This window comes from Micromys minutus (genome assembly GCF_963924665.1).
Source record: "Micromys minutus genome assembly, chromosome: 12".
Classification (NCBI taxonomy): Eukaryota; Metazoa; Chordata; class Mammalia; order Rodentia; family Muridae; genus Micromys; species Micromys minutus.
The window spans coordinates 55,294,866-55,312,278 of record NC_137981.1 but is presented as its reverse complement, the minus strand read 5'-3'; the positions used below and the strand labels follow the sequence as shown (position 1 = coordinate 55,312,278).

The following is a 17,413-nucleotide window of genomic DNA, read 5'->3' as shown; positions in this document are numbered from 1 at the left end:
TGGAAAGTGTGTCCTAGAACACTGACCATCAGTTTGAAATGGAAGAGAATGCACATCAATCTTTCAGAGGCTGTCAGAGTATAGCTGCATGGATGGTCCAAGCCTGTTGATGTAACAGGAGAAAATGACATAAAATGACATCGATGTTCATTGTTGACCTGTTTTGTATATGTTATACAGGAAACCTTCTTTTTGTGACTTTGTGTCCTTAGAGTTCCTAAGGGACACATTTATAGTTGAGGTTGTGTAACTGTGAGAACTTATACACTATGCAATTTATTCTTACTAAATGTATTTACTAGATAGGAAGTGACTCACATGACTTAGGAAAAGAGAGAAGCTGGAAGTGTTAACTTACGACCAGCCCAACTGTGTGGAAATCCTCCTGGAATACTAGATGGCCCAGAGTAAAGGTGGATCTTTTTCCCTCAAAGATCCAGATGAGAAGTGAGTCTTCCTACTTCAAATGATCCAGTAAAGAGCACAGGTGTGCCCAGCCATTTGGGTTTTAGTTAGTCTCAGATGCAGTCAGCACACATACCATTAGAATGCAGACTAACTAATGATTCTAGGATTTACTCCATACCTGTGTGGTTTTAACACCACACCCTACCACAGAAACTCCAAATTGAAATCCAGATGCTGCTGCCAAAACTATGAAGAATGTTTGGCTGCTTTGAGATCTGGTATGGGCAGCTGGAGGCACGGCTCAGTGATTCAGTGATTCAGAGCACTTGCTGCTCTTCCAGAGGACTTTGGTCTGTCTGCCCCAGCTACTTATACCAGCTCACAACTGCTTGTAACTTTAGCTCCAAGGGGTTCGATGCCCTCCTGAGGGTACCTGCCCACACATCACATTCACTTATACAGACACACAAGAGTTGTGAGTGTAAGAGTGGCTGGAGAGACGGTTGAGAGTGGTTAAGAGTACTTTCTGTTCTTTAAAGGACTGGAGGTCAGTTCTAGCAATGTCAGGCAGCTCATGACTTCCTGTTATTCCACCAGGGGATCAAATACCTTCTTTTGGACTTCATAAGAACCTGCACTCACATGCATACACCCACACACAATACACACATCCATATAGTTAAAAAGGTTTCTTTAAAAAGGGCTCTGATGTAGGCATTTTCTCTAGGGTGTTGGTCCTATTGGGCATGTGCTTGTGGCCATACTTTGTAATCAGACTCTAGGGTCCCCTCATTCAGAGCTTCCTTTGAGTGTTTGCTGGCATTCTCAAGGGAGAGAGGGTATCAGGGTGGATGTCAATGTAGAAAATGGAAACTCTGTGGTCTTCACCTCCTCTGTTCTCCCCTCTGCATGCTCAGTGACATTCGTAATAGTAAAATAAGAACAAAGTGATATGATTGTAGCACACAGTGTTTCTGTTTCAGTACTGAGCTCCCCTTATACTTACTTATGATAGAGTAACTGCTTGCCTCTCTGAAGGTTTGCTGCTTACTTACTCAGACATGGTTTTGTGCTTAGCTCATTGTGCTGAATGGCTTTGTGATTTCTTTATGAAATGCTGGGTGTTATTGATTTCCAGAACCATCTTCTACAGTAGTAATGATAGTATCCTACATTCTGACAAACTAGGAGTCAAATGCTCTTGTCAGCTTCTAAGTGCTGCTGAGAATCCATCCTGGTATCTGATTGTATCCTAGTCCTGGGCCCACGCTGAATGAGACATGCCTCACATAGGTGAATGGTTGTGAAAGTCAGGGCAGGACCTGAACTAAGTGCTCCTTGGAGCTTGTTGGTAGACAGAAGTGAAACCTTCTTTCTTTTCAGGTTAAAATACTCCAAGCCACAGGATTGCCACAGCATCTTTGCCACTTTGTCTTCTGCAAATATGACTTCTGGGATCAGCAGGAGCCAGTGACCGTTGCCCCCGAAGTGGATACCTCTTCGTCTCCCCCCAACAAGGAGCCACAGTGTATGGTTGTGTTTGATCATTGCAGCGTGAGTTCTTTTCAATCTGCCTCAGTATTTTAGGTTGTTCATCTAAACACAGCTAAAGAGCAATTGTGCCTGTTTTCATGTTGGCGTGTTGTCTAGTACTAGACCAAAGTGCTAGTTAATTCAGCATGTCCACAATCAGAAGTTAGCTTCTATTCAAAGCAGAACAAGCTTGTGTAGATGTATATATTAGCGCTCCTCTCCAGAGGGAGTCTGTTTCACAAAAAGGTTAAGAAACTAATGTTTTAGTGAAAATGAAGGTAGTAACAATTCCAGATGTGCACCCTATGTTCTGCCATGCTAGTTAGTTACTCTTTCGTCTAGTCCTGACCTGTTATTACTAATGATGATGTTTTGTGGGCTGCACAAAAGTAGTGACTACCACTTTGCCTTTGGCTGGATACTATCAGGGCTTGGACTGGCTTTTGCTATTTTTGACACACAGCAAAAATGAAAACAGGTTCCCAAAACATTGCTAAGAAAACAAAATAATTTGCTATTTTTGTAGAACCTTTAAAGTTCAAAGTCGTAGCTATATTTGTGTATTTTTTATCTTAAAAGATTGATTTTTTTTGAATCATGTGTTTCTTTATGGGTGTGTTGCCCACATGAGTGCAGGTGCCCACAGAGGCAAGTGGCATCAGTCCCCTGCATCTGGATTCAGATAGGTGGCTGTGAGTCACCGGATGTGGGTCCTCTGAAAGAGCGGTGTTAGTCTTAAGCTTGGAGCCATCTCTCCAGCCCTTCAGAGCCATATTGTACTTGAAAGCAAGAGTGTTAGCTTGTGTGCACCTTGTTGTTAAATGAGCATCTGGTCTATGCGGAAAGTATGCCACTGTCTCTGTCCTTTCTTCCTGGTATCATTAAGAATGTGACACCTGGTTTAAGTGGTCACAAGACCAAACAAGTGTGTGCTGCTCTGTAACGAGCTGTTGCATTTCAGGAGTTCAGTGTTAACATCACAGAAGACTTCATTGAATACCTCTCAGAAGGGGCCCTGGCCATTGAAGTATATGGACATAAAATGAATGATCCCCGGAAAAACTCAGCCCTGTGGGATTTAGGAATCATCCAAGCAAAAACAAGGAGTCTTCGGGACAGGTGAATCTTTTAAAATTAATTAGTTAATTTTTAATGTATCAATGCTCTGTCTGCATGTACACCTGCATGACAGAAGAGGGCATCGATTTCATTAAGGATGATTGTGAGCCACCATGTGGTTGCTGGGAATTGAACTCAGGACCTCTGGAAGAGCAGCCAGTGATTTTAACCACTGAGTCATCTCTCCAGCACCGACAGGTGAATTTTTGATATCCACTGAATTTCCATTTCTAGCTTTAAAAATCCTACTGGAGATGGCCATCATTTATTTTAGATTATTTTGCTTTTCCTTGTGTGTGTATGATATGTACATGTGTGCATACATATTTGCATGAATGGGGGTGTGGGTGTGTGCTAGTGCTGTGGGGGTCAAAATTGACATGAAATGTTTTCCTCTATTACTCTTTACCTTATTCATTGAGGCACAAGGCCCCTCATTCAAACTCAGAGCTCACTTAGCAGGTCTAGTCTGCGTGCTTAGAGCTGTAATTATAGCAGGCATTGATCCACCCAGAAGTTCTGTGTGTTCTAGACTAGGGGCTCCTCATGCTTGTGCAGCAAGCACCTTAGCTACGGAATCATGACCTTTATTTTATGAATTAATGGTCACCCTTTCCCAAGCGCCACCACTCTAGGGCTGTAGTCTTCTAGTAAAATGTCCTCAGAGCACCAAACTTTACAGAACAGTGGGAAAACGTGTATGGCCTTTTGAGAAGCAACAGTAAAATGAAGTTCAAGAGAAAGGTCACTAACCACAGTGAGTTTTGTCTGATTAGCCAGCCATTGAGAGACGGATGGCAGTCTTCGGTAGCATTCATATTGACACTGTCTCTAGCTCACAGGTGCTTGTTGTTGGTTGCTTGTTTGATTTTGTGCTGCTGATGTTTGAACCCAGGGCCTCTCAAATGCTAGGCATGTGCTGCACAGTTCTGCATCCCCAGCCCTTTCCAGTTTTGAGCTACATCAGTGATGGGAGAAGGTAGCTCATGTGATGGCATAAGCAAGTTCAAAGGGAATGACTCAAATTGGGGATGTTTTTGCTGCCACCTAACTGTAGACGAGAACCAAATTTTCTTTTAGCAAACTCTAAATTAGAAGGTGAGATTTTTTTTTTCTTAATTTTTTTCTTAATCGACCTGAGAGCACATCCTTGACAAGTCATGGACGACAGCTTCCTATGAGAAGAGTATCCTGTTTGGCTTCTGAGTACAGACTAGACTATTTCAATCATTGGATAACCATTTTCAAATGTATTTGTCATGATAATCCACCCCACCCACATGAGCTTGCCGCCCCCTCCTGTGTGTTCGCACATGCATGTGTTTTTATGTGGGTTTGAGCTCTGAGCCACTGTTCTAACCACCATTGTAATTTTCTAAACGAAAGCACAAGTGAGGTGTAGAGCATTTGCATATTAGCCCATGAAGGCCACCTGAATTCAGTCCTCAAAACTTGAAAGAATGGGAAAGCAAAGGACCATTCTAGATAGATACTGTTGGTTTGACTTTCAGTTCACATTATTTGCCATTATGTGCTGTACGTTTTTTTCTGATCTAAAGATCATTTCACTGTGCTTTGTTTACAGTCATTCTCACTGTTAAGAATAGAGGGTCCTAAGCTGTCTGTATTGAAGTAGAGAGCCATGGTTTGGGGGCTGGGGAGGTAACGCAATAGTCAGGATGCTTACCTAGCATGCATGAAGCCCTGGGTTTGGTTCACAGTACTGCACAAACTGAGTTTGTTGGCACACACTTGGAATCTCAGAAGAAGGAGGCAGGAATATTGAATGTTAAACGATACTTTGACTGTATATATTGAGCTTGAGCACAACCTGGTATATATGAAACTCTGCCTAAAAAAGAAGCATAACTTCTTAAGACCTGCATATGTTGTTTCGTAGGTGGAGTGAAGTTACCAGAAAGTTGGAATTCTGGGTTCAGATCTTGGAACAGAATGAGAATGGTGAATACTGCCCCGTGGAAGTCATTGCTGCAAAAGATGTCCCAACAGGAGGGATCTTCCAGCTCCGACAGGTACTGACAATGTGATGTCATGGTAAATTCCTTGACACTAAATGGCTTATACTGGATTCCTTTGAACAGAACTTTTGATAATAATGATGACGAAATATAAAATGGTCAAGCCCATTTCTTTGAAATAGTTAGATGTATTGACATTTGTTTATCTGTTGTGTATGTTTGTGGATAGGTGTACACCACTGTCCACATGTAGAAGTCAGAGGACAGTGTGTGAGACTTGGTTTTCTCTTTTCCTTCTACATATAGTCCTGGGGTTTGAAATCAGGGTGTTAGGTGATGCTGTAAGGTTCTTTACTTAGCCATCTCCCTGGCCCCTTTCTAGGTTTTAACTTTCATCTTCAATCCCATTTCTTACATAAAAATTGTCTCTTATGTACATATTCTTCTATCGTCAAAGGTCTTACTACTTAATGGTGCTTTAGAGGTAGTTTCTAAAAGGGTTATAAATAAGCTTTTTGAAAACATTTTATTATTTTGTATGTATGTGTCTATATATGTGTGAGTTTGTATACCACCAGACTCAGTGCAGGTCAGAAGACAATTTGCATTGTGGATTCTCTCTGCTATTTGGTCCTTGAGAATTGAACTCGGGTCATTAGGCTTGGAGCAAGCACCTTTACTGGCTGAGCTTTCTTGTTGGGTTGAACACGAGAAGTGTTCAAGGAAAACTTGAATTGAAGAGTGGGACATATGGCAGACATACCAGGCAGCTTCATGAACATGAGAAAAGCAGTTTAAAAGCAGAGAGGGATGAATGTGCAGGGGATGACTGCCGGCTCACTGCTGGCCCTGCGGGGTCCTAGCAATGCACCCTGAGCTCCCTCATTCACTTGGAACACAGAGGAGGTTAGCACTAGCATTATGGGCTTGTGTGAAAGTTAAGAGAGTGTCATATAAAGTCCTCTGCTTGAACATGGCAGGTGTTAAGTGTGTGTGGCTGAGTCCATGCAGCATAGACTATGGAGCCTTCACCAATCACCGAGTGAGTGGCTGTCTGTCAGTCTGCGCTGCTGTCCAACAGGCAGGGTGGGTCTCCATCCATAATTAATGTGTTTCTTAGTAACAGTCCTCATTGTGAAGGTTTCTGTATATACCCATGTACCTTCCTCTTGCTGATCCTTCCTTCTCCCCAAACTGTCTTCTTTTCTGCTTTCACAAAACATATTACAGGGAGTGGAAAATCTCAGTGTAATTGGTACAAATAATTGAAAGTTCTCTTTTTACGGCACTCAAAAATCTAGTAGACTGTTCTCTAGAGTTTCCATATTTTAAGATATAAAACTAGGGGCCTGGAGAGATGGTTCAGTGACTAAGAATATTTTCTTCTCTGCCAGCTCCCAAGTTTGGTTCCCAGCGCCCAGGTCACATGGCTCACAGTCACCTGTAACTCTGTCCCTAGGCCATCTGTGGGCCCTACATCATGACATATTCACAAAGGTACACATACATATAAATAAAAATAATAAATCAGCCACAGTATTATGCAGAAACATGTTACTGTAGGGAGACACAGCTGAATTCCTGAGGTGAAGATATTTCCCTAGGCATTTTTTTTTTGGCTGCCTTAGAAAGTCAGCTTAGGAAGTCAGGCTAGGTGACTCTTCTGCAGCTTCCTGTCAGCTGGATGTCTCTGTGTCAGTTGTACCTCCAACTCCCGACTGGGAGTGTTCAGAGATGTCCCTGTCCTCACCTCAGTGCTGAGAAGACACTCAGCTTGGTAAAAGACTCTGTCAGGTAACAGGGTAGGGACTCGAGGTGGGACTCTGCTTGAGTGAAGGCCCTTGTAGGAGGGAAGTGGGAGGGAGCAGATGCTGTCACAGAGGCTTGGGCAGCTTGTTGGGCTAACCTGAATGTAATGTTTGAGATTGGGCCATGGCAGGGTAAGGAAGTGTTTGTAACCATGAAAAGATGCTGCAGGAATGGATGGATGACCACAACAGCTGGACAGGATTCAGAGTAGTAGCTGAGGGAATGTTCCAAAGTGTTCTCTGAGACAGTAAGCCTCCCTCTGACTGTCTTCCATGTTATGTCATGTTTCACATATTCAGAATAGGATAAAGAGACAGAAGGCAGCTACTTGAAATGATGAAGTGGTCTTAGACTTACTAAAGTGGGTAAAGGTGCTTGCCATATAAGCCTGAAGACCCAAGTTCAGTCTCTGGGACCCTGGTGAAGATGGAAGGTAAGAAGTGACTGAAAAGTCGACCTGCAGTGTGGACTGTGGCATGTGCACCCCCACATGCACACACACAAGAGAGATAATAATAACAATGAAATGAGAAATGTTTGTTGAGTGACTTTTTTTCCATACAATATTGGGTGCAACATATACTCCTTGGAAATGTGCAGATCAGTGACTGTCCATCGGATATCAGTAGGGCAGTGATCGTTTGAGTAGATGATTCTGGCTGTGCAGAGCTCTTGGTAGCTAAAATTCTGGATGAGAGGAAAAGTAATTGACTTGAAATTGGATGTTTAGGTTCTGTTGATCAGATGCTCTTCTCTGTCCTACCATGTGTGGTGACTTGGGCATACCAGGAACTCTTCCCAGTGTCTGCCTCAGTGTGCGGAGTCACAGGGCTTGTTCTGGGCACACCCAAGCAGGGGCAGTCCTGATCACATTGTTTGTAGCTTAATTTCTTTAATTCTGGGAAAAAGGCAATAATTCCAAGGTGACACCAACTTTTTAAAAACTCTGCTTTTTAATTTTTTATAGGAATTAATTGATTGATTTTTTTTAAGTACGTGTGTGCATATATATGTGTGTCTGTGTTTAGGCATGTGTATACATACATATATGAAGGTCAATTCTTATTTAAAATATTTATTTATTTAGTTAGTTAGTTAGTGTTTCTGGACAGGGTTTCTCTGCATATCCCTGGCAGACCTGGACTTGCTTTGTAGACCAGGCTGGCCTAGAATACACAGAGATCTGCCTGCCTCTGCCTCCTGAGTGCTGGGATTGAGGTGTGCACCACCGCTGCCTGGCAGTTCTTATTTTTAAAACAAGACTGAATCCCAGCTTTGGCACCTGTGCCTTAACGTAAGCTGCGAGTGTTTTTCTGCATCACTTGCTTTGTGATGGATACAGGATGTCACATTTTAAACAATTGTCAGCATTCTGCATTCTGTATGGTCCACTACTTTATTCTTCAGGGCACTACAGATCACTCATCCATGTACTTGATTGTTGAATTGCTGGGGCAAAGGTTGCTTCCAGTTTGAAGTTACCTAGCTTTAGAACAAAGCTTGACTAGTTCAAATTCCTGTCCCATGGGATTGATACTTTTAGTCTCATAAACGTTGATCTCTATTGGATGTAATTTCTAGCTTAGCCAGTTGAAATGAAAGCTCTCATAGTTACCTTGTCAGAAAGTTGGCTTTTTTCAGTCTAGGTCTTCTAAGGTAGCCCCAAAATAGCCCTCTATGTAACCCAGGATAGCCTAGAACTCTATGCAGCACTGGATAGCTTGGAACTTGATCTCCCTCCCATTTCTGGAGCGCCAAAGTCACAGTGCGAACCACACGCCTGGCTCAGTTGAGCTTTTCAGTAGACACCGTTTGCATTTCCTTTGCTTGTAAGTTTTCATTTACCTGAATGTTCTGTCGAATGCCAGCACTTGGCAGGCTGTGCCGGAAGGATGGCCTTCAATTCAAAATTAGGCCATGTGGGTAGAGTAATTCCTCAGCCAGAGCTACATAGCTATCTTTCTCTGAAAGAACCCTGTCATTCTTTGAAACACATTTTCTTTTAGTTTCTTATTATTTAGGAATTATAAAAAAATATGCTCAGTTTGTTTTTTATCTGAAGGAAAATAGATTTTCCTGACTAGGTTAGAGTTTATGCTTTAGTATTTAACAGTTACGAGATAGATGAATGTTTCTAAAGCCAATTGTAGTTTTCTATATCAGCCTGTAGGGGTCTCTCTAAACCAGAGTTTTGAAACTGTGTGTGTGTGTGTGTGTGTGTGTGTGTGTGTGTGTGTGTGTGTGTACACTTATGTATTTCCCCAAATCTCTATGCTGCAGGGGCAGTCTCGGCGAGTTCAAGTTGAAGTGAAGTCTGTGCAGGAGTCAGGGACTTTACCACTGATGGAAGAGTGCATATTGTCAGTTGGCATTGGGTGTGTGAAAGTCAGACCACTCAGGTCCCCTAAGATCCACGAGAATGTCCATGTAAGTTTCTGGGCCTACACTGTGCAGTTTGAAAGGCAACAGCAAAGCAGAATCTTCTGAGACATGGCTGCCCCTGCCCTACCCTCGGTGCCTCCTTCAGTGCAGTGTCTTGATGAGAGCCCCTTGTTACCATGTGTCCTGGTGTGTGGTGAACTGAGAGTTAAAACCTCTCAGCCTGGCAAACCACCCACCCTGGCAGTGATTAACTTCCTCCCATGGACTACCCCTCTAAAGAACCCCCCACTGGCTGGTAAAGACTCTTTGCCAGCAGGTGTTTGATTTCCCCTGGAGAAGGGGGTGGTAAGCCCAGCAGGGAGAGCATTGTACTGACTCTGAAAAGGTCAGGGCAGACTCTTCACTTTCCCCAAGAAGCTCCTAGTCTTACCTGCTTCCTGACACCAACACTGAGGACTGGTGAGGCTGGCTGGGAGGTCAATTGATATATCAATTAGACAAGCAGACAGGAGCTGTGGGAGAAGATTGTGGTTGTGGACAGAGGCCTGATTTGTCCATAAATAATTGTTTTGGCTCTACATAATCTGCTGTTTTTGTTTAGGAGGAAGAGGAGGACATGGACAGCTACCAGGTAATTGAGCACCTGTTGGCCTCATCAAATCAGCTTGATTCAAGTACTTAATTATCCAGGCCAGGATCTTTCTGCACTGCTACTTGATAATTAAACAATTCTGCTTTCCCCAAAGTCAAAGTATGGAATGTTGTGTATTGTGGGGGTGTATGAGCTAGGAGTAGGACACCCTGTGACAAAGTGTCCTAATCAGGGACACTGCATTGGGCTGTTTACACAGCCACCTTTCAGTTTCCTTGCCTGGGCTCCCCTTGAGCTGAGTCATCCATGAGTGTGAGTATGTGTGTGTATGTGTATGTGTTCTATTTCGGTGTCTTACAAGTGTGAAACCAGGTCACCCCAAATGCCCCCTTCCTTGAGTAGTCCATTAGTTTAGGAGGTTTTGTTCCCCCTGTCGTTTCTTTCCCTAACGTGCCAAATTTAGTTTATGTCTGTGAAGTTGCATCTTTGCCATCATTTAGGACTGCCCCGGCTCTTTGGAGCCTGATTATGTCATCTGCTGTAGTCACTCTCCTGGCTTTGCATCATCCTAATTTGATAGAAACGTCTGTCTTCCTATAAGTCACTGATTTAAAAAGCAAAACACACACACACACACACACACACACACACACACACACACACACACACACAAACTCACCATATCAGCTGAGTTGAACTAAGAGAATGGAATCTTCTTTTAGACAGACATTATCCTATTCATCGCTGCTTTCTGGATGTGGCATTTGAGCCCTCTGTGACAGCACTTAAAGTAGATGCACAGCACGTGTCTCTGTCTTGTCCACAGGGATGTCATAGGCTATTTGGTTAAGTGCCCTGTTGAAATCCAGACACTTGACATCTGCAGCATTCCTCTGAACCACCAGCCCCATAACCATGTTACTAAAGGAAATGAGGTCAGGTTGGCGTGCTGGCAGGTGTTGACTGGTGGGGTTCAGTCTGTCAGTAACAACTCCTGTTGTCTCGCCCACTGCTACCTCTTAGATATGCTCAAGGTGTAGAAGCATATGCTGTTGGAGGTGGCTTCTTTCTGGTAGTTCTGAGGAGTAAACATCTGAAGGTTGTTAAGTACAGTTTGTGAGTCTTGTCCAGCCAGACAGCCTCATAGAAGATGTTGTTTCTCATGGGTGGGGTTAATAAGTACAAGGAGAACCAATTCTTAAGCACCTGTCTACTCTAGATCGCACTAAAGCTTCATGTTCTGGGAGTTGTGATCTGAATCGTAGGTAAAATCACTTGTTGGAGCTTCATGCTGGGCTGGCCTTGAGCTCAGGTGGTAGACTGCTTGCCTTGCATTCAGTTTTCACATCCTGATTATGCAAGACATGGTGACAGAAGCCTGTGATCATCCCAGCACTCTTAGGTGGGAGCAGAGACTCATGAAGTTGAAGGTCATCTTTAGTTACATAGTGAATGAGTTCCAAGCCAGTCTGGGTTTTTCGAGATATTGTCTTTAAAAAAGAGAAGAAGAAGAAGAAGAAGAAGAAGAAGAAGAAGAAGAAGAAGAAGAAGAAAAGCAATTGTTGCATGCTGCTTTTGTCTTGGAGTTAGGAGAGTAAGGTTAATTTGGGGAGCATCTAGTTCAAGCGTGTTGCCTGGATATTGCATTGAATGTGACTTCCTCTATTTTCCAGGACAGGGATTTAGAGCGGCTTCGTAGAAAGTGGCTCAATGCATTAACCAAACGTCAAGAATACTTGGATCAACAACTGCAGAAGCTTGTCAGTAAACACGGTAGGAAGAAAAGATGGACATTTCCCTCCCCACAGCCGTGCAGTGGAGTGTCAGTGGCCCTCATGTAACTAGCTGAGGGCCCAGTGGATATGGTGGTTTGAGTCGATGTCTGTTCTTGGCTTGTGGCATAGACTTTCAGAAAAACACTTACTTATTTGGTTGTAATGATGTCTTGTCCTTCCTTCTGGGGACAGGGCACAGACATACATGTAGGCAAAACGTTTATACACATTAAAAAGTAACTGGGAGAACGGTGCAGATGTTTCTTGTTTCAGTGGGAACTTAGAAGCTGAGCCAGACTTTCAGGCCCTACACCAGAGGTCTGTGAGCTGTAACAAGCCTTTGCAAGTTCCCACTGACCTAGGGAGAACCTGTTTACTCAAAGACAATATGGAAACAGGCTGGAGAAATGGTTAAGAACACTTAACTGCCCTTGTAGAACAGAGGACTTGGGTCCAGTCTCAGCTTACACATGATGGCTCACAACAGTTTGTAACTCAGGTTCTGGCCTCTGGGGACTCCTGCATGCACAAATACTTACACGGTCTATATCTCCCTCTCTCCCTCCCACCCTCTACTGTATGCACATGTACTCACACAATACCCCTTAGCTCCATGCACTGAGTCTGTAAATGTGGGAGCAGCAGGCAGATTGCTAGACCTAACCCTGACTCTTTTCTTCTAGACAAAACTGAGGATGACGCTGACCGAGAGGCACAGCTCCTGGAGATGCGGCTGACGCTCACAGAGGAGAGAAATGCAGTGATGGTGCCCTCCGCTGGGAGTGGCATTCCCGGGGCACCAGCAGAATGGTAAGGTCCTGCATTATGTCCTGAAACCTCCAGGGATGACCAGGCACCTCAATTTCCACTTGCATTTTGCAGTATTGCAGTTAATGAATGGATGGATGGTTCATAATGAGAACAGATATTGAAAGACTGTTAAATTATTTTCATGAGTTGGATATGACTAAGGCTTGAAACTGTTTTATTAAATAATATTGTTATTGGCCAAGGTAATTAGGATTTCTGAGAACTTAAATCAATATTTAGTACCACTGCACTTAGCATTAAAAAATAGTTAATATGTTAATTACTTGGATCATTTGTTCCCTTAAAAGAATGTCAGGTCATTATGCAGTTAACTGCATCTCAACCAGTTTTTGGGTTTGGTGCTTAAGCTGTGCTGTCAGCAAATGTGCTCTGACACTTGACTGAAATTAAAGGTGGGAAAGCAGTTAAGCCACAAGGATCCCTTAAGTATGTCATTTGGCAAGAAAGAAAGCTTTAGACAGGCTGCTGGTGAACTGGTGAGTGTCCCAGCACTGGAGGGCTCCCACAGTTAGTCAGGAACCTTAGCACACCATTGGAGAAGGACATCAGTGCACAGGCCATTGTCCCCAGGGGGCACATGTGATCCTGAGAAACTGCTTTGTCTCGGATACCATACATAATCTGTCCTTTATATTCTAGGACCCCAGTGCCTGGGATGGAGACCCACATTCCTGTTATATTTCTTGACTTAAATGGTAAGTTAGGTAGCTTCCAGACGCTTACCTTGAGAAAGAGTGACAGGTAACTCTTTTATATAAAGAGCTATCATGTTTGTATCTAGCCAATCATGTTTCAGGTTGCTTTTTATATAACTTGTTTTCTCCCAACCCCTGCACACCCATTCCATCAGTCTCTTCTATAGGAGGGAAAATAGAAAATGCAAAGGTAGGTTAGGGAGCTAAAAATAAGAAGTCAGCAGTTAAGCTCCACAAAACACCTGCAGAAGTGTGTATTAACACAAAAACTTCCTTAAATAGAGAAGCCCGGGCACCCTCAGTGGTTCCCTCACTGAGTAGAGGTGTGTTAGGATGCCTGAGGGGCCAGCATCTGGTGCCACAGACTTCACACATGTGCACAGGTTAGAGAGACATGGGGCACCCACTCCTCTGTTCATCCTGTGAGGTGAGAGTTGTTCCAGAGCTGTCACAGGAAGGTCACTGTCTACCCTGTGCTCTTGAGTCCCGGAGGCTGAGACGCTCTGGCCTGCTGTCTTGCTGGGCTTCCTGGGCAGCAGAAAGGCAGGTCTTGAAGAGACTGGGGAGGAGTGAAGTTCAGGAAGATTTCTTAGCTGTGTATTTGTTTTCTTCCCCAGTTAAAATGTTTTTGTAAGCATGTGAAGTCCTGGCTCTTACCCATGACACTTTCATATGTGCATACATTATGTATGTTTCATATGTGCATAAATGATGCTTTCCTCCTGTGCACCTCTCACCTCATTCTCCTGTCTTTACTGTACACTTTCTTGGGTCCCTTTCTTCAGCGAAGACATCCTCCCACATTCATGGATGCAGATGGATAGACAGATCTAGATTTGCAAATGAGAGAAAATGTAGCATTTGTGTATTTTTCCCTAACTACTGTCTTTTCTTCTCTTCCTCCGTCACATCAGACAGTTACTGCTCCCCTTGCCCCTGTGGAGTTTCTCTTTTTATACTGTTATGGGGAAAGGGTATATGTCTTGTTGTGTTTGGCTTACTAACTTAACACAATCTCTTGACACATTCATTTTCTTGGAAATGACAAAAAGGCATTCTATGAGGCTGAATTAAAAAGTCCATTGTGTATGTATTAGCCTGGGCATCTGAAGAGACCGTCAGAACTTGGTTCAGCATTCCACATTAGTGGTCTACACAAGCTCACCTACTTTGCTTCGTAGGCACAAGCCTTAGGTGGATGTAGCACTGGGAAGTCCGGTTCGGGCCGAGTGACCACAGGGTCCTGTGAAGTTGCCAGGTCCATTAGCCAGTCTGCACTTTTGTTAGGCTTAACTGTGAGGAATTGCTTTCGCTTTCTTCTTGTTTCTTAAGTGCACTAAAGGGTGGGGAGATTGGGCTGTGATCCCATCATTACCATTTATGAGCAGACCTCTCATAACCTCTTAGGTATCTTGCTTCATTTGCCTTCCATGTAAAATACGACACACAGGGAGCAGCTTGGGTAATTTCTTGAAGCACTTTCTGGCTTTTGGATCTGTGAACTATTAAATGGTTATTATCAGTGTCATGTGAGATTGCAGGGCAGAAAGCAAGTGATGTTTGAAGCAGAAGAATTTTAATAATAAGCGCATTGGTTCAGCCCGCAGGGGCGGGAGGAGGGGTGTCCTTGAAAACAGCTTGGTGTTAAGTGAAAGCTCTGCTTTCAGCGGATGATTTCAGCTCTCAGGATAATCTCGATGACCCAGAAGCCGGGTGGGATGCTACCCTGACTGGGGAAGAGGAGGAAGAGTTCTTTGAGCTGCAGATTGTGAAACAACATGATGGAGAGGTAAGGCACTTGCCCCTGGAGAGCAGATAAGGAGCTCCAGCCCTGCCAGGAGCTTAGATGTCAGCAAGAGAGTGGCCTCCACAGTATAAGGGAAAACTATGAGTACTTAGAGTGAAGCTTGACCTCACACCGATTCCATCTACCTTCACCCTTTCTTTCTTGGTGAGAACCCGTGTCGGTGTGGACAACATCCACTGGCTGTGGTCGTGGCTGTGCTCCGTTCCCAACCCTGAGTAAAAGAGAGGTGGCTGTCAATTGCTCTGAAGTACATGGAGCTACAGCCTGGAAGGACACTGACTTTGGTATTAGCTCTGCAGTTCCTTCATAAGAACTTTCCTTTTTATTACAGGGCCTCACTTTGTAGTTCTGGCTGGCTTAGAACTGGCTAGGCAGAACAGAGTGGCCTCAGATTCACAGAGATCTACTACCTTTGCCTCCCAAGTGCCAGGGTTAAAGGTATGGAACACCATGCCTGACCTAAGAGTTCTTTAACAGAAAAAAAGAAAGGCCTGGTAGTACACATCTAGAGTGCTGGCATTTGGGAGACTGAGGCATGAGGTTCCTGAATTCAAAAGCAGCATGAGCAACATAGTGAGGTCTTGTCTCAGAATCAATCAATCAAACAAACAAACAAACAAACAAAGAGGGCTGGAGGATGGCACCAACTGCTCTTCTCAGAGGTCCCGAACTCAGTTCCCACTAACCACATGGTGGCTCACAACCATCTGTAATGGGATTCAGTGCCTTCCTCTGGTGTGTCTGAAGACAGCTACAGTGTACTCATATAAATAAAATAAATATCCTTTTGTTTTTTTATAAAAGCAAAAGAATAAATGAAGGCATTGAGGCAGACTCATGATCTCATGGTTGAATCTGTGTGATGAGCATAATCCAGGGGCTTTATTTCCTAATTTTGACACATGGTATCAGCAGTATGGTACCCGAGGAACTCAGAGGAGACCTGAGATACCTACTGTTGGGCATTAGCTCTGTTCCACTTGTTCACACTGTGCCCTTCCTTAGCCCTGGACCTGTTTGTGTTAAATGTGACAAGACAGGTTTGGGATCAGTCTGTGTAAAAGTAAACTGTGGGGCCACGACAGCTACTGCAGTTTGTAATTGTGGACTGAGAACTTGGACAAAACCCAGTAAGAATACATCCTATGGATTTCCTTCGTGTGACACTTAGCGGCAGGTTACATGGAAGTGATAGGATGCAGCCTAACATAGACTAATGGTCTCCATGGGTGATCAAGGGACAGCACACAAAGCCCACAGTACTCAAGCTTTTCAAGCTTTTTCTTGACATTTAAACATTTTTAAAAAACAAATAATTTAACAGCAAGTAGGCTAATAAAATACTGTCTTAGTAACCGTTTTGTTGCTGTGAAGAGATATGTTCCAAGGCAACTTACAAAATATTTAATTGCGAGCTTTACAGTTTTAGAGGATTATACCATGATCATCATGGCGGGGAGTGTGGCAGTAGGCAGACAGGCATGGGGCTTGAACAGTCGCTGATTAACCTGGTCCACGATGGGATGGGGAGAGGGAGACTAAGGAGACAGGGAGGGAGGATGAACTGACAGAGCAGAAACTGGGCATGGTATGGGCTTTTGAAACCTCAGAGCCCACCTCTAGTGCCACATGCCCAACAAGGCCACACCTACTAATCCATTCTAAACAGTCTACCAACTAGAAACCAAACATTCAAATATATGAACCTATAGGGCCATCCCAGTATATGAGCATTTAAATACCAGCACAGGTACCATGCCAACACTTTGTGACTTCACATGATAGCAGCCACAGGTTCACATCCTGTCAACATGTCTGGGCATTTCTTGAAAGGGAACCTTTACCCAAGCTACATGGCATTCTCAGAGTGTGTGTCCTTGGAGAAAAAAATGAAGTGCTGTTTTACCTTCTCTGTAGGCGAAGGCAGAGGCCTCCTGGGACTCTGCAGTGCACAACTGTCCCCAGCTCAGTAAAGGCACATCTGCTGATGAGCGAGTATTCCTCATCCTGCGAGTGACAGTCCAGCTCAGCCATCCTGCAGACATGCAGCTGGTCCTACGCAAGAGGATTTGTGTCCATGTTCATGGGCGCCAGGTGAGCATGACTATGCCACTAGCACTAGAAAGTCCCTTCCAGACATGGTCTGTGGAACCTTGAGCCTCCCCTTCCCTTGCCTGTCACTGTCCTTTAACCATGCTGTCAGTCTGTAAACACACATGGTGTTCTCACAGGACCGAGATGGACTCACAGAAGCGCCCTGCCATGGGGAAGTTCAGTGGCTTTGCTCCTTTGGGTTCTTCTGAATTAAGCTACTTGAGGAGGCTCCCTGGTGCAGGATCTGTTGTTAGCCTGGGAGTTCTAACAACACTATCTTTTTTAGAAGCCTTTGGTTCTCAGTTTGACTCTGGTTGTAAAACATTGAATAGGCAGTAGTTTGGGTCTTTATGATTTAGTAGATCTGCCTTTATTTTGTTTTGTTGTTG

At 43.9% G+C, this 17,413-nt stretch overlaps 1 protein-coding gene across 1 annotated transcript in view; it reads left to right on the top strand.

Moving 5' to 3' along the window:
• KIF13B (kinesin family member 13B) overlaps positions 1-17,413 on the top strand; it is a 148,183-nt gene that overhangs the window by 95,874 nt on the left and 34,896 nt on the right. Inside the window, exons 22-31 of the mRNA XM_080926532.1 lie at positions 1,792-1,962; positions 2,903-3,060; positions 4,961-5,093; positions 9,129-9,275; positions 9,832-9,861; positions 11,496-11,595; positions 12,281-12,407; positions 13,068-13,123; positions 14,791-14,912; positions 16,848-17,024. Coding sequence (XP_080782658.1) covers positions 1,792-1,962; positions 2,903-3,060; positions 4,961-5,093; positions 9,129-9,275; positions 9,832-9,861; positions 11,496-11,595; positions 12,281-12,407; positions 13,068-13,123; positions 14,791-14,912; positions 16,848-17,024 — 1,221 coding nt within the window. The remainder of the gene's footprint in view (positions 1-1,791; positions 1,963-2,902; positions 3,061-4,960; positions 5,094-9,128; positions 9,276-9,831; positions 9,862-11,495; positions 11,596-12,280; positions 12,408-13,067; positions 13,124-14,790; positions 14,913-16,847; positions 17,025-17,413) is intronic.